Raw genomic sequence first — 23,938 nt, 5'->3', positions numbered from 1 at the left:
AGATGAAGAGCGGCAGAAGAAGAGCGGGAGATGAAGAGCGGCAGAAGAAGAGCGGGAGATGAAGCGCGGGAGATGAAGAGCGGGAGATGAAGAACGGCAGAAGAAGAGCGGGAGATGAAGAGCGGCAGAAGAGCGGGCGATGAAGAGCGGGCGATGAAGAGCGGGCGATGAAGAGCGGGCGATGAAGAGCGGGCGATGAAGAGCGGGAGATGAAGAGCGGGAGATGAAGAGCGGCAGAAGAAGAGCGGGAGATGAAGAACGGGAGATGAAGAACGGGAGATGAAGAACGGGAGATGAAGAGCGGGAGATGAAGAGCGGGAGATGAAAAACGGGAGATGAAGAGCGGGAGATGAAGAACGGGAGCAGAAGAACAAGTGATGAAGAACGGGAGATGAAGGGCAGGAGATGAAGAGCGAGACATGAAGAACGAGAGATAAAGAGCAGGAGATGAAGAACGAGAGATGAAGAACGGGAGATGAAGAGCGGGAGATGAAGAACGGGAGATGAAGAACGGGAGATGAAGAGCGGGAGATGAAGAACGGGAGATGAAGAGCGGGAGATGAAGAACGGGAGATGAAGAACGGGAGCAGAAGAACAAGTGATGAAGAACGGGAGATGAAGAGCAGGAGATGAAGAGCGAGACATGAAGAACGAGAGATAAAGAGCTGGAGATGAAGAACAAGTGATAAAGAGCAGGAGATGAAGAACGAGAGATGAAGAACGGGAGATGAAGAGCGGGAGATGAAGAACGGGAGATGAAGAACGGGAGATGAAGAGCGGGAGATGAAGAACGGGAGATGAAGAGCGGGAGATGAAGAACGGGAGATGAAGAACGGGAGCAGAAGAACAAGTGATGAAGAACGGGAGATGAAGAGCAGGAGATGAAGAGCGAGACATGAAGAACGAGAGATAAAGAGCTGGAGATGAAGAACAAGTGATGAAGAGCAGGAGATGAAGAACGAGTGATGAAGAACGAGAGATGAAGAACGAGATGAAGAATGAGAGATGAAGAACGAGATGAAGAACCTGTGTTACCTGTGTGCGTGTTACCTGTGTGTGTGTTACCTGCGAGTGTGTTACCTGTGTGTGTGTTACCTGTGAGTGTGTTACCTGTGTGAGTGTTACCTGTGTGTGTGTTACCTGTGCGTGTTACCTGTGCGTGTTACCTGTGTGTGTTACCTGTGTGCGTGTTACCTGTGTGCGTGTTACCTGTGAGTGTGTTACCTGTGTGAGTGTTACCTGTGTGTGTGTGTTACCTGTTTGTGTGTTACCTGTGCGTGTTACCTGTGTGAGTGTTACCTGTGTGTGTGTTACCTGTGTGTGTGTTACCTGTGTGCGTGTTACCTGTGTGCGTGTTACCTGTGTGCGTGTTACCTGTGTGAGTGTTACCTGTGTGTGTGTTACCTGTTTGTGTGTTACCTGTGCGTGTTACCTGTGTGTGTTACCTGTGTGTGTGTTACCTGTGTGTGTGTTACCTGTGTGCGTGTTACCTGTGTGCGTGTTACCTGTGAGTGTGTTACCTGTGTGAGTGTTACCTGTGTGTGTGTTACCTGTTTGTGTGTTACCTGTGCGTGTTACCTGTGTGTGTTACCTGTGTGTGTGTTACCTGTGTGTGTGTGTTACCTGTGTGCGTGTTATCTGTGTGTGTTACCTGTGTGTGTGTTACCTGTGTGTGTGTTACCTGTGTGCGTGTTACCTGTGTGTGTGTTACCTGTTTGTGTGTTACCTGTGAGTGTTACCTGTGAGTGTTACATGTGAGTGTTACATGTGAGTGTTACATGTGTGCATGTTACCTGTGTGTGTGTGTTACCTGTGTGCGTGTGTTACCTGTGTGCGTGTTACCTGTGTGTGTGTTACCTGTTTGTGTGTTACCTGTGAGTGTGTTACCTGTGAGTGTGTTACCTGTGAGTGTGTTACCTGTGAGTGTGTTACCTGTGAGTGTGTGAGTGTTACCTGTGTGTGTGTTACCTGTTTGTGTGTTACCTGTGAGTGTTACCTGTGAGTGTTACATGTGAGTGTTACATGTGAGTGTTACATGTGAGTGTTACATGTGTGCGTGTTACCTGTGTGCATGTTACCTGTGTGTGTGTGTTACCTGTGTGCGTGTTACCTGTGTGCGTGTTACCTGTGTGTGTGTTACCTGTGTGTGTTACCTGTTTGTGTGTTACCTGTGAGTGTGTTACCTGTGAGTGTGTTACCTGTGAGTGTGTTACCTGTGAGTGTTACCTGTGTGTGTGTGAGTGTTACCTGTGTGCGTGTTACCTGTGTGCGTGTTACCTGTGTGTGTGTGTGTGTGTGTGTGTTACCTCTGGGTAGAGGAGGAGGAGGAGGTGAGGAAGTCTTCAGACTGGAGGCCCCTGCAGAGAGAGAAGGAGGAAGAGGAGGTGAGGAAGGCTTCAGACTGGAGGCCCCTGCAGAGAGAGAGAAGTCAGCTGTGGTGTTTGAGAACTCACAGCCCAGGATGACATCACGGGGGCGGAGCAGCTCCAGACGCTCCAACAGGTCGATCAGCTCCCCAACACAACCGTTCCTGTTCTCCCATTGGTTCATCACCCAGTCTGTCCGCCTCGTGATCTTCTCTGCCAATCGTATGGCGGTCTGATCCCTGAGGACCTCTGAGGCTTCAAACACATGTAAATGCATTTATCAATGATTCCAACCAGAGCCAATCAGAGTACTGTGTATCCTACTTTAAGGAACTTGAACATATTATTTCCATGTTCTGCTACTTCGTACTTAAACGTTGTAGTTTTTACTATCTTCATCTGACAGCTTGAGTTATTCACAGATGATTAATCAACTAATCAATGATGATGATCTATTGTTGATGAAGATCAAACTATTGATCCTCACAAACTAGCAGCAGATGGAATATAGAGTAGTTTTTAACACTTTAATATAGATAATCCAGCTTTTTTAATAATAGTGTCCTGTTACTTCAGTATCAGGATAATACTAGTGTACTTTTACCTCAGTATCAGGGTAATACTAATCTGCTTTTACTTCAGTATCAGGATAATACTCGTGAACTTAACGTTACTTGTTCACAAAATAGCATTACACCGTGTTAACGTTACAGTGTACTTGATGTTACTTGTGTACTTAATGTTACTGGAGCACTTAATGGTACCTGTGTCGTTAACGTTACACGTGTACTTAACATTACTGGTGTACTTAACGTTACTTGTGTACCTAACGTTACTTGAGTACCTAACGTTATAGTGTACTTAACGTTACAGTGTAACTTACTTAACATGACTGGTGTACTTAACATGACTGGTGTACTTAACGTTACTGGTGTACTTAATGTTACTTGTGTACTTAACGTTACAGTGTACTTAACGTTACTTGTGTACTTAACGTTACTTGTGTACTTAATGTTACTTGTGTACTTAACGTTACTTGAGTACCTAACGTTACAGTGTACTTAACGTTACAGTGTAACTTACTTAACATGACTGGTGTACTTAACATGACTGGTGTACTTAACATGACTGGTGTACTTAACGTTACTGGTGTACTTAACGTTACTGGTGTACTTAACGTTACTGGTGTACTTAACGTTACTGGTGTACTTAACGTTACAGTGTACTTAACGTTACTTGTGTACTTAACGTTACTTGTGTACTTAACGTTACTTGTGTACTCCCCGGGCACCTGTCATGGGCAGCCCACTGCTCCCTATATACAGGGATGGGTCAAATGCAGAGACTAATTTCCCCCTTAAAGGGATCAATATGGTATAAAAAATTAAATTAAAAATACTTAACGTTACTTGTTCACCGAGTAACGTTAGCATTACAACTTGTTAGCCATTAGCAGCTACAGTTAACATTACACCTTTTTAGCCGTTAGCAGCTACAGAAGCTCCTGGTTCTGGTCCTGGTCCTGACTCACCGAAGCGGGTCCAGTCCAGGTCCGACAGGCCGTCCATGACCCGGAAGAACTCCCAGAGGACGGAGGGCGGCAGCTGGTAGAGAAAAGTCGCTCTGTAGTCTCCTGAAGACATGTTTTAATGGAGACTAAACGGTACCTGAAGCTAACAGCTAACAGCTAAAAGTACCCGGATGTCTCCATCACTTCAGAACCGTCCGGATCGAACAAGCTACAAACTTTAAAAACTCTGTAATATAAACAAGTTTAGCTCCTCTGCTGCTTCCGGCCTCTGCGGCTCAATCTCACTGCAATAAGAGTCGCTTCCGGTTTGTACCCCTCCACAATAAAAGACGTGTAGCCTCACACCGGGTCTCCTGATAAATTTATCTGTAACTCAACAAAACAAACGTTGGTTTAGAGTAAAATATATGGAAAGTCATATGTATGAGATAGAAAGTCATAATTAATTATTAATCATTATTATGTTTATAATAATTGTTATTGTAATGTAAATGTAATACATATATATATATATGTATATATATATATATGTATATATATATATATATATGTATATATATATATATATATATATGTATATGTATATATATATATGTATATGTATATATATATATATATATATATACACATGTATGTACATATATATTTGATGACTTTTGTAATTTTGGTTAATTTGATATGAATAAGTTCAATTTGATATCTTATATATTAATATATTCATTGACAGATTCACTATTTCTACAGGCCTTCATCATCATCATCATCACGTCATCACCTCCTACTACATGACGCCCCCCACCCCTCCTCCTCCCTCCTCCTCCTCTCCTCTCCTCTCTCTCCTCTCGACAGGCGGCAGGATGGACCTCGTGAATAAGGTACGAACATCTTCATCACATCTCACCGTCCTGCTTCCTCTTCCTCTTCTTCTTCTCTGTCCCGAGTCGTGCTCTATGCTCGAGGTGTGTGTGTGTGTGTGTGTGTGTGTGTGTGTGTGTGTGTGTGTGTGTGTGTGTGTGTCAGTGTGTTCGTGTGTCGGTGTGTGTGTGTGTGTGTGTGTGTGTGTCTGTGATTCGTGTTAGAAGGCTGTGTGCGCGTGTGTGTGTGTGCCGGGCCGCATCACGGCGGAGGGATCTATATCATATGAATATGAATTATATCGATAATAAGCAGAACATCAGAGTAAGATCTGTTCTCTATGCATGAAGTATTGTTATTGTCATTATTGATGTCATCATCGGACTGATAGAGATCATTAATGTCAAAGGTATTGATCCGGTTGTGATCGGGGGATTCAGCCCTGAACGCTGTCTGCAGGAGAACGAGAGGAAAAACAAATATTCAGCTGCTCCGTGTTCGCGTGCGACACATTCCCTCTGTGTGTGTGTGTGTGTAAAATGGAGGCTGGGGGGGGTTCCTCTCCTTTTGGGATGCTGCAGCTGATGATGATGATGATGTTGTTGTTGCGGGTCTAACCGGATCTGGTTTGAAGGATTCTTATTGTCCTATCCAACCTGCTCCCGCCTTATTTATCCCGTTAATAACCGGGTTATTACCGGTATCCTCACTGTAAGATGGAGACCGAGAAGTCTGTAGAATTCTGCTCAAATACACTGAAATATTACTGATATAAATATACTACTACAAAATATTACTGATATACGTTACTGCAATATTACTTATTCCTACTATATTACTGCAATATTATTATGAAATATTACTGCTATATTCTATACAATATTACTAAAGTATCACCATTCAATATTGCTGAAATATTACTGCAAGATAGCACCAAATCAACGAGACTGTACTCTTAAATATTACAACAAAGTACTACACATATCACTCATAATACTCATGTGATATCTCTTTGAATTTATCATTTTATTTAATGAAAATCTATCCTGTAATCTCTCAATACTATTGTTATAATAACAGTGTGTGTATATATAAATATATATTGAGTAGTTTTGGGCTGTTCATCATAAATCATGTGTCTGGTGTCAGAAACAGTATTAAACTGATCTGAGATCAACAGACTGAAATCTGAGAGGAAATATTGATCCGTCTGTCAGTTCATCTTAAATTATAAACCTGTTATTAAACTGAAATATTAAATCATCTTCAGAACACAGCTCATCATGACTCTACGTTTCCTCTCTGCCGTCTTTTCAAAATAAACTTCTGTCTTCACAGGAAGTCAGGTTGAAGAAGAGTGTTTGACTTTAACTTGACACGTATCTGAGTCACGTTACTGACGACTCATGTGACTAAGAATGACTTGACAAAATGTGACGTTTGAGAACATCGTGAAAATGTTCCAACGCATTCTGAGAACATCGTGAAAATGTTCCAAAATACTGAGAACATCGTGAAAAGGTTCCCAAAACATCTGAGAACGTCGTGAAAATGTTCCCAAAACATCTGAGAACATCGTGAAAATGTTCCAAAACATTCTGAGAACATCGTGAAAATGTTCCCAAAACATCTGAGAACATCGTGAAAATGTTCCCAAAACACTGAGAACATCGTGAAAATGTTCCAAAACACTCTGAGAACATCGTGAAAAGGTTCCCAAAACATTCTGAGAACATCGTGAAAAGGTTCCCAAAACATTCTGAGAACATCGTGAAAAGGTTCCCAAAACATCTGAGAACGTCGTGAAAATGTTCCAAAACATTCTGAGAACATCGTGAAAATGTTCCCAAAACATCTGAGAACATCGTGAAAATGTTCCCAAAACACTGAGAACATCGTGAAAATGTTCCAAAACACTCTGAGAACATCGTGAAAAGGTTCCCAAAACATCTGAGAACGTCGTGAAAATGTTCCAAAACATTCTGAGAACATCGTGAAAATGTTCCCAAAACATCTGAGAACATCGTGAAAATGTTCCCAAAACATTCTGAGAACATCGTGAAAATGTTCCAAAACACCCTGAGAACATTGTGAAAAGGTTCCCAAAACATTCTGAGAACATCGTGAAAATGTTCCAAAACATTCTGAGAACATCGTGAAAATGTTCCCAAACATTCTGAGAACATTGTGAAAATGTTCCAAAACATTCTGAGAACATTGTGAAAATGTTCCAAAACATTCTGAGAACATCGTGAAAATGTTCCAGATTTGGAGTGTTGCTGTGTGTTGTATTCAATAAGCTGTAACCGGAGTTGTTCATTTGTCTGTTCCATCAACTTACTTGTTTTAAATGAAAAACATCTTAATCATTTTTATATTATAATATCTTCTCAAAAATTATCAATACAAAGATGAAAAATACGCTTGTATGCCATTTTGTTTTTACTATGAATTAAAGATTTTACTACAAATTTAAAACAAATTTGTTTTATATGTTAGTTGTTGTTTTGTTTGTTTATTATATTTATTTTTGTATTTTTCACTCATTTTCTGTCTGATTTTATTTGTGCTCAAATGTTTAAATCCTGGTTCAACCATAATAAACTTCTGTTGAAATAATTTGACCGTGGCTAAGTGGAGAGCAGGGCCATCCTTCAATCAGAGGATCGGCGGTTCGATCCCCGGTGGCACGTCGATGTGTCCCTGACCCAAGAAAGTGCTCCCATAGCTGTGCCTACAGCCTAATGTGATTGAATCTGAAGTGTAAGTCACTGTGGATATAAGCATCTGCTAAATTACTGTAACCGTCTTCTCTCTTTCTGTCTGCAGATGGTGGCTCAGGGTCAGTTCCGGGTGCTGAAGGTTCCTCTAGGCTTCATTAAGGCCTTGCAATGGGTCAGTTCATCTCTCTATCAAACATGTGTTGTTCTATCAAACATCTACTGTTCGATCAGACATCTACTGTTCTATCAAACATCTACTGTTCTATCAGACATCTACTGTTCTATCAGATATCTACTGTTCTATCAAACATCTACTGTTCTATCAGACATCTACTGTTCTATCAAACATCTACTGTTCTATCAGACATCTACTGTTCTATCAAACATCTACTGTTCGATCAGACATCTACTGTTCTATCAAACATCTACTGTTCTATCAAACATCTACTGCTCTATCAAACATCTACTGTTTTATCAGACATCGACTGTTCTATCAGACATCTACTGTTCTATCAAACATCTACTGTTCTATCAAACATCTACTGCTCTATCAAACATCTACTGCTCTATCAAACATCTACTGTTCTATCAAACATCTACTGTTTTATCAGACATCGACTGTTCTATCAGACATCTACTGTTCTATCAAACATCTACTGTTCTATCAAACATCTACTGCTCTATCAAACATCTACTGTTCTATCAAACATCTACTGCTCTATCAAACATCTACTGTTCTATCAAACATCTACTGTTTTATCAGACATCGACTGTTCTATCAGACATCTACTGTTCTATCAAACATCTACTGTTCTATCAAACATCTACTGCTCTATCAAACATCTACTGTTCTATCAAACATCTACTGCTCTATCAAACATCTACTGTTCTATCAAACATCTACTGCTCGATCAAACATCTACTGTTCTATCAAACATCTACTGTTCTATCAAAGATATATTGTTATGTCAAACATCTACTGTTCTATCAGACATCTACTGTTCTATCAAACATCTACTGTTCTATCAGACATCTACTGTTCTATCAAAGATATATTGTTATATCAAACATCTACTGTTCTATCAGACATCTACTGTTTGATCAAAGATCTATTGTTCTATCAAAGATCTATTGTTATATCAAACATCTACTGTTCTATCAGACATCTACTGTTCTATCAAACATCTACTGTTCTATCAGACATCTGCTGTTCTATCAAACATCTACTGTTCTATCAAAGATATATTGTTTGATCAAAGATCTATTGTTCTGTCAAAGATCTATTGTTCTATCAAACATATACTGTTCTATCAAACATCTACTGTTCTATCAAAGATTTTTGATAAACATTTAGACTTTAAAACAAACAAGCCCTCATGGGCCTCAGACCCTCAGGGCAAAAACCTTTCTAACAATGCAGCTTTAAAGCAGAACATGAACAAAGGTGAAGTGGTTCAGGTGAAACATCTCAACAACTATTATGGGATGGAGATGAATATTTCTTCATCATTCAGGATGAACTGTAATAACTTTATTGATCCTCAGGTCAACATGTTGATGTGTCCAACACTTTGGTTTGTGAACAAACACCTATAGAACTAAAGATTACTGATCATTAGCTAGTGTTAGTATGCTAACATATGGTGAATATGGTAAACATAAGCATGATAGTTTTGTCACTGTGATCATGTTAGCGTGTAGGTGAAAGTAGTGCTGGGCAGTATACCGGATTTAATTTCCCGTGTGATATGAATTTTCACACACCGTCATACCGGTGCATAGAAACTACTGCTGTCTGTCTTCAACAGGCAGCAGAATGTATTGTTCGCGGCTGGTAGCGCTACACGAGGAGCTAGTTGTATTGAGTGTGTTGAGAGGGACCTCTAGTCATGGTTATAACTTCATAACAACAATTGATAACCCACAACTAACGCTCTGTAGCAACAAAACACCACGACACAACAGTCTGTGACACATAAACAGTTTGTAACACGAATAATTGTACATTTATAAAATTTCACTGCCGAACCGCATGCAGGGTAAAGCTCGCTAGTTAGCCCGCTAGCACAACAGTCTGCTAACAGCTGGGAGAGGCGCCGTCGCTACAGTAACGTTACATTGAAGAACAGAACAGAGCGATGCAGGAGGAACAAAGACAGACCGGAGGTGCACCGATAGAGTCTGTGCCCAAGAGAGGAGCCGGGTCTGTGTGGTATTTGTTATACATGTACGTTGGTACATAGAGCGGACCGCGTAACGGCGCTGTCGGGAAAACGAGGGGAGGCGGAATCTGCTTCTACATTGACGAAGGTTGGTGTCCTGATGTCACAGTGTTAAAGGAATCATGCAGCCCTCACTTGGAAACACTTTTCATAGACTGCAAACCTTTTTATTCACTCCGGGAGTTTTCCTCATTCACCCTGGTCGGTGTCTACATCCTCAGGCCTGTGAGTGAGGCTCTCCAACACCTGGCTGAGCAGATCAACAACATGGAGCACAAACACCCAGACTCCCTGCTCATTGTTCTCGGGGACTTCAACAGAGCAAACCTCAGGAAAGAACCGCCTAAATACAGACAGCATCTTAATACAGACAGCATATGAAGTGTAGCACCAGGGACAAACACACACTGGACCACTGCTGCACTGTAATAGGACGCATATCGCTCAGTAGCCCGTGCAGCTCTGGGACTCTCTGTCACTGTCTGGTTCATCTTCTCCAGACCTTCAGGCAGAAATTAAAATCTGCAAAGCCTGAGGTGAAGACTGTGAAGAGATGGACCAACGAGCTACAGTCCTGCTTCGCCTGCACTAATTGGAGTGTTTGTGAGGCTGCTGCTACAGAGCTGGATGACCTCACTGACACTATGACATCATACATCAGTCTTTGTGAGGACATGTGTGTGCCGACTAAAACCTTCTGCACGTATAACAACAATAAACCTGGTTCACTGAGAAACTCAGGCAGCTTCATCGGGCCAAGGAGGAGGCCTACAGAGGTGGGGACAGGATCCTGTACAACCAGACCAGGAACACAGAGACGAGGGAGATCAGGGCAGCTAAGAGGAGCTACACTGAAAAGCTGGAGAAAAGGTTTTCAGCCAACGACCCCTCGTCAGTTTGGAGAGGCCTGGAAGTCCTCACCAACTACAGGAGACCCCCCCCCCCCCCACTGAGGCCAATCACCGACTGGCTGACAACCTAAATGTGTTTTACTGCAGGTTTGATAAGCCGACTCTCACCACCCCCCCCACACCTGCCCCATCACCATCAAACAACCATCTACACCCCCTGCCTCCTCCTCATCTCTCCCAACCGACCCCCCACCGGCACTGAGGGTCTGTGAAGAGGATGTGAGTCGGCTCTTTCACAGACAGAAGATCAGGAAGGCACCAGGCCCAGACGGTGTGTCCCCCTCCTGCCTGAAAGTCTGTGCTGACCAGCTGGCCCCATCTTCACAAAGATCTTCAACCGATCACTGGAGCTGTGTGAAGTCCTTCCTGCTTCAAACGCTCCACCATCATCCCGGTCCCCAAGAAACCCTCCATCACAGGATTAATGACTACAGGCCCGTCGCCCTGACGTCTGTGGTTGTGAAGTCCTTTGAGAGACTGGTGTTGACCCACCTGAAGGACATCACAGGACCCCTGCTGGACCCCCTGCAGTTTGCCTACCGTGCAAACAGGTCGGTGGATGATGCAGTCAACATGGGTCTGCACTACATGCTGCAACACCTCGACTCCCCAGGGTTCTGTTTGTGGACTTCAGCTCAGTGTTCAACAACATCATCCCAGAGATACTCCACCCAAACTCTCCAGCTCACTGTGCAGCCTCCACCTGTCAGTGGATCACAAACCTCCTGACTGACAGGATGCAGCAGGTGAGGCTGGGAAACACCACATCCAGCACCCGGACTATCAGCACTGGACCCCCCAGGGATGTGGTCCAGCACCCGGACCATCAGCACTGGATCCCCCAGGGATGTGGTCCAGCACCCGGACCATCAGCAATGGATCCCCCAGGGGTGTGGTCTCTCCCCACTGCTCTTCTCCCTCTACACCAACGACTGCACCTCAGAGGACCCGTCTGTTAAACTCCTGAAGTTCGCAGACAACACAACGGTCATCGGGCTCATCAGGGACGGTGATGAGTCTGCGTACAGACGGGAGGTTGAACAGCTGGTCCTCTGGTGTGGTCAGAACAACCTGGAGCTGTACAAGCTCAACACTGTGGAGATGACAGTGGACTTCAGGAGGAGCCCCCCAACACTGCCCCCACCCCCACCCCCACCCCCCCCACCCCCTCACCATACTCAACAACACTGTGTCTGCTGTGGAGACCTTCAGGTTTCTGGGATCCACAATCTCCCAGGACCTGAAGTGGGCCCCCAACATCAACATCATCAGGAAAAAGGCCCAGCAGAGGTTGTACTTCCTGCTCCAGCTCAGGAAGTTCAACCTGCCTCAGGAGCTGCTGATCCTGTTCTACTCCACCATCATCCAGTCTGTTCTCTGCTCCTCCATCACTGTGTGGTTTGGATCGGCCATCAAACAGGACAGGAACAGACTGCAACGGATTGTCAGGTCTGCAGAGAGGATCATTGGTTCCAGCCTGACCTCCATCCTGGACTTGTTCACCTCCAGAGTCAGGAAACGGGCTGAAAGATCTCTGCAGACCCTTCACGCCCTGGACACAAGCTGTTCACCTCCTCCCCTCTGGAGGGCGCTACAGGGCTCTGTACACCAAGACCACCAGACACAGGAACAGCTTCTTTCTGCTGGCCATCATGCTCATGAACAATTAATAAGTTGTATTGCACCACTACCTCTGTTTGCACTGTTACCACCACTTGCACCATTGTTTATAGGTTTATGTTCACATGTGTGTGTGTATATATATATATATACCCTATATATACCCTATTTATACTTATTTTGTATATAGCTGTTAAATGTTTATACCTACATCTGTTCTACTTTTTTTTGCTGCCCTTTCTTATTCTTTATAGATATATTTTTAGTTGTTTGTTGTAAAATTGTCTTTGTACATTGAGAGCGGAGTGGAAACCGGAGGCAAACTGCTGAGTTAGATAGTGATAGAACATGCGTTAACACGAGAAAAAGAAATACGCGATATACCGTGAAACCACCAGAATCTTACAAAATACCATGATACACATTTTTGGTCATACCGCCCAGCACTAGCTGAAAGCAGCAGTGAATCTCTGTATTTTAGTTATTTTCCAATAATATTTGGTCTCCTCCAGTTCTTCGCCATCTTTGCCTTCTCCACCTGTGGCAGTTATTCTGGGATGTTCCGGATGGCGGTGGAGTGTAAGAACCGGACAGAGAGCGACCTGGCTATCGAGGTGGAGTTTGAGTATCCGTTCAGGTCAGTGCAGCACTCATCAACATTATCAATGTAATCAATCAATCTAATGTTAGCATTAGCATGTACATAATACTATTGTTAGCATTAGTATGTCAGCAATAGCATGTCAGCAATGTGTACATGCTAAAGCTAACATTAGCATGTTAGAATGCTCAAGTTCAAGTAGAACTTTAGTAATTGTTCTTTTCTAGTTATTATTATTTTATTCATATGAGTGTTTTATAAACGTTTCCTCTGACAATCAATAAAACATCCTCATCAGAGCTACGTAGCTAACGCTGAAGCTCCTCCCCCTCTCTCAGACTCCACCAGGTGTACTTCGACGCCCCCACCTGTCAGGGGGGGAACACGGAGCGTCTCTTCCTGGTGGGCGACTACTCTTCCTCAGCAGAGTTCTTCGTCACCATCGGCGTCTTCGCCTTCCTCTACTCCACCGCGGCTCTCAGCATCTACGTCTTCTTCTTCGACAAGTACAAAGAGAACAACAAGGGCCCGCTGCTCGTGAGTCCGCCGCTGCGAGACCTCTGACTTCTGACCTCTGGGAGACGTGTGTGTCACAGTGTGTGTGTGTGTGTGTGTGTGTGTGCAGGACCTGGCGGTGACCTCCGTGTTCTCCTTCATGTGGTTGGTGAGTTCGGCTGCGTGGGCCAAAGGTCTGTCCGACGTGAAGACGGCCACCGACCCCGACGAGGTCATCACTCTGATCTCGGCCTGCGAGACCGAAGGGAACCGCTGCCGCGAAGTCCACGACCCGGTCATGTCCGGACTCAACACCTCCGTGGTGAGACCATGAGGACTCTGCAGGTCTGGTGGGCTGAGACTCACCGCTGAAAGAAACCAGAGTTTCAGTTCTGTTAAATATTCATCTGTCGTTCTAAAAGAAGTCAAAGATACAAACGTATGAAGATCTATCAGAGGACGAATGAGTCCACCTCCTCTTTCATGGAGGACCGGAGTCCACATGGAGGACCGGAGTCCACATGGAGGACCGGAGTCCACATGGAGGACTATAGTCCACATGAAGGACCGGAGTCCACATGGAGGACCGGAGTCCACATGGAAGACCGGAGTCCACATGGAGGACTATAGTCCACATGAAGGACCGGAGTCCACATGGAGGACCGGAGTCCACATGGAGGACTATAGTCCACATGAAGGACCGGAGTACACATGGAGGACTATAGTCCACATGAAGGACCGGAGTCCACATGGAGGACCGGAGTCCACATGGAAGACCGGAGTCCACATGGAGGACCGGAGTCCACATGGAGGACTACAGTCCACATGGAGGACTATAGTCCACATAGAGGACCGCAGTCCACATAGAGGACCGCAGTCCACATGGAGGACTACAGTCCACATGGAGCACCGGAGTCCACATGGAGGACTATAGTCCACATGGAGGACTACAGTCCACATGGAGGACTACAGTCCACATGGAGGACTATAGTCCACATGGAGGCCCGGAGTCCACATGGAGGACTATAGTCCACATGGAGGACTATAGTCCACATGGAGGACCGGGGTCCACATGGAGGACTACAGTCCACATGGAGGACTATAGTCCACATGGAGGCCCGGAGTCCACATGGAGGACCGGAGTCCACATGGAGGACTATAGTCCACATGGAGGACAGGAGTCCACATGGAGGACTATAGTCCACATGGAGGACTATAGTCCACATGGAGGACCGGAGTCCACATGGAGGACTACAGTCCACATGGAGCATCGGAGTCCACATGGAGGACTACAGTCCACATGGAGGACCGGAGTCCACATGGAGGACTACAGTCCACATGGAGGACTACAGTCCACATGGAGGACCGGAGTCCACATGGAGGATCGGAATCCACATGGAGGATTATAGTCCACATGGAGGACTATAGTCCACATGGAGGACCGGAGTCCACATGGAGGACTATAGTCCACATGGAGGACCGGAGTCCACATGGAGGACTATAGTCCACATGGAGCACCGGAGTCCACATGGAGGACCGGAGTCCACATGGAGGACTACAGTCCACATGGAGGACTATAGTCGACATGGAGGACTATAGTCCACATGGAGGACCGGAGTCCACATGGAGGACCGGAGTCCACATGGAGGACTACAGTCCACATGGAGGACTATAGTCGACATGGAGGACTATAGTCCACATGGAGGACCGGAGTCCACATGGAGGACTATAGTCCACATGGAGGACCGGAGTCCACATGGAGCACCAGAGTCCACATGGAGGACCAGAGTCCACATGGAGGACCGCAGTCCACATGGAGGACCGGAGTCCACATGGAGGACCAGAGTCCACATGGAGGACTATAGTCCACATGGAGGACTGCAGTCCACATGGAGGACTATAGTCCACATGGAGGACTGCAGTCCACATGGAGGACCGGAGTCCACATGGAGGACTGGAGTCCACATGGTGGACTATAGTCCACATGGAGGACTGCAGTCCACATGGAGGACCGGAGTCCACATGGAGGACTATAGTCCACATGGAGGACCGGAGTCCACATGTAGGACTATTGTCTACATGGAGGACCGGAGTCCACATGGAGGACCGGAGTCCACATGTAGGACTATAGTCTACATGGAGGACCGGAGTCCACATGGAGGACTGGAGTCCACATGGTGGACTATAGTCCACATGGAGGACTGGAGTCCACATGGAGGACCGGAGTCCACATGGAGGACTGGAGTCCACATGGAGGACTATAGTCCACATGGAGGACTGGAGTCCACATGGAGGACTGGAGTCCACATGGAGGACTGGAGTCCACATGGAGGACCGGAGTCCACATGGAGGACTATAGTCCACATGGAGGACCGGAGTCCACATGGAGGACTATAGTCCACATGGAGGACCGTGTGGATAATAACTACTCAGTAGTTATTTAAAGTCACATTCAGGATCCAATTTATGTTTTAGACTTTCACTGCTCCTGTTCAGACGTTTATATATCATATATCATATTTATATAATACATTTATATGTTACAAATTTGTTACAAATTGTATTTACATTTATATATAATATTGTAGGGAACTACCGAATTCATGGGGCCCCTTTAAGGAAAGGGGCGTAACCCTGGTGACAGGGGGGGTTAAAGGGTGGCAGGAAGTGAATGTGTGTAGGTTTTGTATGGATGGAAATAAACGGCCACATGGTACAGCCAAAGGGAATACTCTCCTCCTTGTTTGTTTCCACGCACCTACAATATAATATATATAAATGTGTTTATAATATAATAATGTATGATATGATCTCTCCGGTCTTCCTCCAGGCGTTCGGCTTCATAAACCTGATCCTCTGGGTCGGGAACCTGTGGTTCGTCTTCAAGGAGACGGGCATCATCGCTCCTTTCATGAGAGCTCCGCCTCCTCAGGACAAACCCGCCGCTCCGGACACTTGCGGCCAGCAGGGGGCGTACGAACAGGACCCGTACGCCGGCAACCAGGGAGGCTACCAACCCGAGTACAGCCAGCAGGGGTACAACCAGGTGAGGAGTCCAAAGAAACGAGGACCAAGTTTAAAAATTACTTTTCCTTCTGAGTAAAATCCCCAAACATGTAAATATTGTTCTTGTCAGTTCGATATTTTAAATATTATTATAAAAATTCAGAAATGCACGACTAAACGTTTGAACTACGACTTTGAACTACGTTTTAAAAGTCGACGCAAGATGTAAGACGTCACATGACCACGTCACACATCACGTGACCACGTGACGACCACGTCACTAGACACATGACCACGTCACATGAAACATGACCATGTCACATGACCACGTCACATGACTGTGTTTCCTGTTTCCTACAGGAGGCAGAGATCGGCCAGGGCTACGGCCAGCAGGGGGCGCCAACCTCCTTCTCCAATCAGATGTGAACAGACAGGAAGCAGGTGAGTCACACGGGAAGTAGAGGCTGGGGTCGCTCCCTGATTGGTCACTTCGTCAAGGCACTTTAAATGAAAAGTCCAGTGATCAATAAATAAATAATTAGTTCATTGTGACTCACTAGAGCCTGAAATATGTGAAACTCACTGATGAAACTACAGATGATTTAAATTATGCTCCATATCCGTCGTTTTAAGAGAACCAAATTTAGTTTTTCTTTATTAAAACTAAATATTATTCATCAGTTTTTATACAATTATCAGTGATACTTTTATTATTAGACTTATTATATAATATATATATGTATATATATATATATACATCTTATATTATATATATATATAAATACTATATTATTTATAATATATATCAGAGGTCTTCAACAGGGGGTCCGCGGCCCCTAGGGGGTCTGGGGAGGTACTGCAGGGGGTCCGCGACATTTTTGGTTGATTAGACAATTAAAAAAAGAAATAATAAATATATATATTTTTTCTCTAAACATGAATGTGTCCATTATTGTAACAGTTCAGTATTGTATGAAAGATAACAGGTATCTTTATGCATGGCAGTGGCACGAATAGGCCATCACTCATTTTAGTTTCCACATTTATGTTTAAAATGAAAACATCAGTGTGAACAGCTTGTTTGCATGATTATCATGCAATTGACAGACAATGTTGATATTGGCATTGGTATCAGCTGACAAGGTATGTTTATAAATGTCAGTGTCACGGCCTCCCTGCTCACTGTGCCTCTCACCTGTTCAACATAACATGAAAACATGAACCTGTGTATTATTTGAATAGCTTAGTACTGAATGCACAATAAAGAGGTATGTTTATACATGGTACTAGGCCCATTTAATATAAAACACAATGTTATACAATATATATAGTCGGGGGTCCCTGCTCCATCTCTATCAGTTTGGGGTCCTTGGCCTGATAAACATTGAAGACCCCTGATATATACTATGAGAGACTGATTATATTATATATTATATATATTATCATTATTAGAGACTTGACTGTTTTTCATGTGTGTCTCCTGCACAGGAAACACTGGAGTGAACCAAGAGTGGGTCGCCTGCAACCTACCCACAATGCAACACTCCTGTCTGCAGAGTGAATGGGGGGGGGGGGGGTTAGATGTCCTCGATAATGAATTAATGAGTTATTCATATAAAAGAACATAACCTGTGGACAGAATGTATGTTTGTGTTGTATAGATTATATCTTCATGTTTCCTATTGAACCCCAGGATATGCCCCGCCCCCTCCAGGATCAACACCGGCCAATCATGAAGCTGTTCAGACCGGGTTCACCAATCAGATCCAAACTACAACCAGCGAAGAATCCGCCGACATCACCTCCCAGCTGTTGGCTGTTTGTCTTGCTGCATGTAAATAAACACAGGAAGTGATGTCACAGCGGCGACGCCCACAACCCGGTCCGGACTCCAGCTTCATGGTGGCCTGGATCCAAAATGGCTCCTGGTCATTACAGTTTGCACTGTTTGTATGTTTGTTGTCTCTACAAACGTCCGTCTGAATATCAATATGACTCATTAATATTAATAATCAATATCACACCTGATCACGCTCAATGATCTGTATTCAACAAACATCTGTGAAGCTTCAACTCATGAAACAAACACACCAGACTCCATCGATAAGAACAGAGACTTAAGGTCTCAGAGTTCTGGTGTTCTTCAAACGGACGTCTGTGATTCGTCAACTGTCTTCTCTTCTCGGCTCTCAGCCAATCAGCAGCAGCCGTGAGCTGTTTATTTTGTAAAAGTCTTTCTGGGAAGTTTTGGGTCTGAAAACAAACTTGATTCTTCTTCTTCGTCTGTGATGTAAATTCCTGTATGATGATATTCTGTTCAGCATCAGTAACCATGATGATGATGATGTGTGTGACTTGTTGCTAGGAGACCACCCCCCCCCCCCCCGGCTGTGTTTATCAATGTAAAGTTTCAATAAACTACAAAGTGTTCTGAGTCTGTTACCTGAGAGTGAACCAATGAACTGATGATCTCTAGTGTCTCCTTGTGTCCTCCTACCTCTCTCCTCCCTTGTTTCCTCACTCTCTTAACCCTTGTCTACTCATTCCCTCCTCCCTTGTCTCCTCATTCCCTCCTCCCTTGTCTCCTCGCTGTTTGTAAAGGTATTATGTGCCGCCATGGTTGCAAAGCAACAAGGATCCATGTTACAGAGACAAAGTAGCAACGTTAGGTGACAAAAGATGCTACAACATAGAAACATTTCAGGTGAACCAATGTAAAGAGCAGGTTCCACAGTGTTGACAAACGTAAAGAAGAGGTTCCACAGTGTTGACAAACAAAGAAGAGGTTCCACACTGTTGACAAATGTAAAGAAGAGGTTCCACAGTGTTGACAAACATAAAGAAGAGGTTCCACAGTGTTGACAAACGTAAAGAAGAGGTTCCATAGTGTTGACAAACATAAAGAAGAGGTTCCACAGTGTTGACAAACATAAAGAAGAGGTTCCACAGTGTTGACAAACTTAAAGAAAAGGTTCCACCGTGTTGACAAACATAAAGAAGAGGTTACACAGTGTTGACAAACATAAAGAAGAGGTTCCACAGTGTTGACAAACGTAAAGAAGAGGTTCCACAGTGTTGACCAACGTAAAGAGCAGGTTCCACACTGTTGACCAATGTAAAGAGGTTCCAGTGTTGACAAACATAAAGAAGAGGTTCCACTGTTGACCGATGTAAAGAAGAGGTTCCACAGTGTTGACCAATGTAAAGAAGAGGTTCCACAGTGTTGACAAACGTAAAGAAGAGGTTCCAGTGTTGACAAACATAAAGAAGAGGTTCCACACTGTTGACCAATGTAAAGAAGAGGTTCCACAGTGTTGACAAACATAAAGAAGAGGTTCCACACTCCACACTGTTGACCAATGTAAAGAAGAGGTTCCACAGTGTTGACCAATGTAAAGAAGAGGTTCCACAGTGTTGACAAACGTAAAGAAGAGGTTCCAGTGTTGACAAACATAAAGAAGAGGTTCCACAGTGTTGACCAATGTAAAGAAGAGGTTCCACAGTGTTGACAAATGTAAATAAAAGGTTCCAGTGTTGACAAACATAAATAAGAGGTTCCACACTGTTGACCAATGTAAAGAAGAGGTTCCACAGTGTTGACAAACATAAAGAAGAGATTCCACACTGTTGACCAATGTAAAGAGCAGGTTCCACACTGTTGACCAATGTAAAGAAGAGGTTCCACAGTGTTGACAAACATAAAGAAGAGGTTCCAGTGTTGACAAACATAAAGAAGAGGTTCCACAGTGTTGACAAACGTAAAGAAGAGGTTCCACAGTGTTGACAAATGTAAAGAAAAGGTTCCACAGTGTTGACAAACGTAAAGAAGAGGTTCCACAGTGTTGACAAACGTAAAGAAGTGGTTCCACAGTGTTGACAAACATAAATAAGAGGTTCCACACTGTTGACCAATGCAAAGAAGAGGTTCCACAGTGTTGACAAATGTAAAGAAGAGGTTCCACAGTGTTGACAAATGTAAAGAAGAGGTTCAACAGTGTTGACAAATGTAAAGAAGAGGTTCCACAGTGTTGACAAACAAAGAAGAGGTTCCACAGTGTTGACAAACGTAAAGAAGAGGTTCCACAGTGTTCACAAACATAAAGAAGTGGTTCCAGTGTTGACAAACGTAAAGAAGAGGTTCCAGTGTTGACAAACATAAAGAAGAGGTTCCACACTGTTGACCAATGTAAAGAAGAGGTTCCACAGTGTTGACAAACGTAAATAAGAGGTTCCACAGTGTTGACAAACATAAAGAAGAGGTTCCACAGTGTTGACAAACATAAACAAGATGTTCCACAGTGTTCACAAACGTAAAGAAGTGGTTCCACAGTGTTGACAAATGTAAAGAAGAGGTTCTACAGTGTTGACAAACATAAAGAAGAGGTTCCACAGTATTGACAAACATATAGAAGAGGTTCCACAGTGTTGACAAACGTAAAGAAGTGGTTCCATAGTGTTGACAAACATAAAGAAGAGGTTCCACAGTGTTGACAAACGTACAGAAGAGGTTCCTCAGTGTTGACAAATGTAAAGAAGTGGTTCCACAGTGTTGACAAACATAAAGAAGAGGTTCCACAGTGTTGACAAACGTACAGAAGAGGTTCCTCAGTGTTGACAAATGTAAAGAAGTGGTTCCACAGTGTTGACATCTCAGTAATTGATATCTTCTGGGTCCAGGCTACAGGGCTAATGATACCAATGACTCTCCAGGAAAAGTCGGGGCCCTGTATGCAGCTAGCTGCTTCAATTCCTGTCTTGCAAGTTTATAGAAAAAGAAAGGTGAGGCTGCGAAGAAACAATAGTAAACATGCAAACTTATCAAACTTAGCATACATTCCTCGTCAGCCTGTCCAAATAAATTGGGCAAAGAAGGCTTTAACCACATTAAACTTAGCTTTATTAAATGTCAGGTCTCTGTCAGGAAAAACATTTTTAATCAATGATTTTATTGTTAGGCACAAACTGGACATTTTGTTTTTAACTGAAACTTGGTTAAATCAAGATAACAGTGCCGCTGTTCTTATTGAATCAACACCTCACAACTTCAGTTTCATGAGTGAAACAAGAGCGCATAAGAAAGGAGGTGGAGTTGCTCTTTTATTTAATGATTCTCTTCAATGCAAGCAGGTGCCCTTTGGTCATTTTAGTTCTTTTGAATATGTGGCTCTGAATTCCACTCAAACTTTATTCCTAAACATTTACAGACCGCCTAAATACTGTGCAACCTTCTTTGATGAGTTTACTGAACTGCTGTCTGTAATCTGTATTGATTTTGACTGTGTTGTTATTGTTGGTGATTTTAATATCCATGTTGATAATCCCCAGGACAGAGAGTCTATAGAACTATGTGGTGTCCTTGATAACTATGATCTGACTCAGCATGTGACAGGACCCACCCACAACAGGGGGCACACTCTGGACCTAATCATCACCAAAGGTGTAAACATTTCCAAGGTTGCTGTGACTGATGTTGCACTCTCTGATCATTTCTGTGTTTTCTTTCAGAGTGCAATCTCCTTGCACACAAATGTCCAAACCAAGGTTGTGACAAAGCGTTACATCTCTGAAAACACCAGTGAACTATTTATTCAGAAGTTCTCCTCCACACCAGCCCTCTCTTGTCTCTCAGTCAATGAGCTTGTAGATGGCTTCAATTTTAAAGTTAAAAATATTATTGATGCCATTGCACCCACTAAAGTGAAGGTTGTCTCGGGTAAGCAAAGATCTCCTTGGAGAAATGCTACGCTGGTCAGAATAGAGAAATGAGAGTGTCGGAAAGCTGAGCGCAGGTGGCGAAAAACTAATCTCCAGGTTCACTGTGACATCTATAAAGAGAGACTTCGCAATTATAATTTGGAACTTAGAAATGCAAGGCAGTCATTCTTCTCTGACATCATAACCAAAAACAAGAACAATACACGCGCCTTATTTGCTACCGTCGACAGGCTAACAAACCATCCAGTGTCGGTAGCTGCTGAGCTCCAATCCACCGGCATGCAATCAATTTGCCTCCTTTTTTACTGACAAAATTCAGAAAATTAGACAAGCAGTCAGTGCCTCCACATCAACCACAGGATATGTGTTGTCCCGATCTAACATCCATTCAAATATCATAACACAATTTCATTCAATCAACCATAGAAGCCTAGAAGACATCATACAACATCTGAAGTCATCCTCCTGCTGCTTGGATATTCTACCAACACACTTTTTCAAATATTTTTCAAACTGCATGACCACTGATCTTTTACAAATTGTAAACACATCCCTTCTCTCAGGTGTCTTCCCACAAGCCCTAAAAACTGCAGTTATTAAACCGCTCCTAAAGAAAGATAGTTTAGACTCCGCAACGATGAAAAATTATAGGCCAATATCAAACCTCCCATTTTTAAGTAAAATAATTGAAAAAGTGGTTTTCCAACAGCTGAACAACTTCTTGGCCGTAAATAACTGCTTTGATGTTTTCCAGTCAGGCTTTCGACAGCACCACAGCACTGAAACTGCTCTTGTTAAGGTTTTCAACGACATCCACTTAAACATAGACAATGGCAGAAGTTCAGTCTTAGTGTTACTGGATCTCAGTGCTGCATTCGACACGGTCGACCATGCCATACTCCTAGAAAGACTAAACATCTGGGTGGGACTCTCTGGCACAGCACTTAACTGGTTTGAATCCTACTTGAAGGGCCGAGAATACTTTGTGTCTGTAGCTGATTACACATCAGAGCTGACTAAAATGACATGTGGTGTTCCCCAAGGTTCAATACTGGGGCCTCTTCTGTTCAACATCTACATGCTTCCACTAGCTCAGATTATGGAAAACAACAAAGTGTGTTATCATAATTATGCAGACGACACACAAATCTACATAACTATGTCACCAGGGGACTATAATCCCATACAAGGGCTGGGTAACTGCATTGAACAAATCAACAACTGGATGTGCCAGAATTTTCTTCAATTAAACAAAGATAAAACAGAAGTAATTGTTTTCGGTACCAAGGACGAACAATTGAAAATCACCGCTCAGCTTCAGTCACTGATGTTAAAACCCACAAACCAAGCCAGAAATCTAGGTGTAGTTATGGATTCAGACCTCAACCTGAACAGCCATATCAAGACAATTACAAAATCAGCCTATTATCACCTGAAGAATATATCAAGGATTAGAGGACTTATGTCTCAACAGGATTTGGAAAAACTTGTCCACGCATTTATCTTCAGCAGACTGGACTACTGTAACGGTGTGTTTACAGGTCTCTGTAAAAAATCCGTCAGAACGCTGCAGCTCGAGTCCTCACTAAGACCAGGAGGGTGGATCACATCACTCCAGTTCTGAGGTCTTTGCACTGGCTTCCTGTCCAACAAAGAATTGATTTTAAAATCCTGCTGTTGGTTTACAAAGCACTGAATGGTTTAGGGCCAAAATACATCTCTGATCTGCTGCTACCTTATGAACCATCCCGACCCCTCAGGTCGTCTGGGACCGGTCTACTTTCTGTTCCCAGAGTCAGAACTAAACATGGAGAAGCAGCGTTTAGTTTTTCTGCTCCACATATGCTGAGACCCTCAGCTCATTTAAATCAAGATTGAAGACCTTTCTGTTTG

The 23,938-nt window shown here is 43.6% G+C and overlaps 2 protein-coding genes across 4 annotated transcripts in view; one reads left to right on the top strand and one right to left on the bottom strand.

The window, feature by feature from the left end:
• The window catches only part of irak1 (interleukin-1 receptor-associated kinase 1), an 11,662-nt gene extending 7,493 nt beyond the window's left edge, over positions 1 to 4,169 (bottom strand). For all 3 annotated transcript variants that reach the window (XM_079273573.1, XM_079273575.1, XM_079273574.1), the window contains exons 1-3: positions 3,898 to 4,169; positions 2,454 to 2,621; positions 2,307 to 2,357 (exon numbers count right to left, since the gene is read on the bottom strand). In XM_079273573.1, the coding sequence (XP_079129699.1) occupies positions 2,307 to 2,357; positions 2,454 to 2,621; positions 3,898 to 4,009 (331 nt within the window). In that variant the 5' untranslated portion in view covers positions 4,010 to 4,169. The remainder of the gene's footprint in view (positions 1 to 2,306; positions 2,358 to 2,453; positions 2,622 to 3,897) is intronic.
• Positions 4,170 to 4,743: 574 nt separating this feature from the next.
• LOC306781581 (synaptophysin-like) lies at positions 4,744 to 18,739 on the top strand. The gene is made up of 8 exons (XM_079274488.1): positions 4,744 to 4,772; positions 7,582 to 7,647; positions 12,741 to 12,865; positions 13,168 to 13,366; positions 13,455 to 13,646; positions 16,155 to 16,370; positions 16,691 to 16,771; positions 17,819 to 18,739. Exons 1-7 carry the CDS (start codon positions 4,755 to 4,757, stop codon positions 16,754 to 16,756), a joined length of 882 nt encoding a protein of 293 aa, XP_079130614.1. The 5' UTR covers positions 4,744 to 4,754; the 3' UTR covers positions 16,757 to 16,771; positions 17,819 to 18,739.
• The last annotated feature ends 5,199 nt before the right edge of the window (positions 18,740 to 23,938 follow it).

Source organism: Melanostigma gelatinosum (genome assembly GCF_949748355.1).
Source record: "Melanostigma gelatinosum genome assembly, chromosome: 8".
In the NCBI taxonomy this organism is placed as follows: Eukaryota; Metazoa; Chordata; class Actinopteri; order Perciformes; family Zoarcidae; genus Melanostigma; species Melanostigma gelatinosum.
The sequence above is the reverse complement of the archived record's forward strand: the minus strand, read 5'-3'. Positions and strand labels throughout refer to the sequence as shown.

Bases quoted from the DNA above. Each gene is read 5' to 3' on its own strand.
- LOC306781581 (XM_079274488.1), top strand. The intron at 13,367-13,454 runs GTGAGTCCGCCG...GTGTGTGTGCAG, and splicing joins ACAACAAGGGCCCGCTGCTC to GACCTGGCGGTGACCTCCGT. The intron at 13,647-16,154 runs GTGAGACCATGA...GTCTTCCTCCAG, and splicing joins CCGGACTCAACACCTCCGTG to GCGTTCGGCTTCATAAACCT.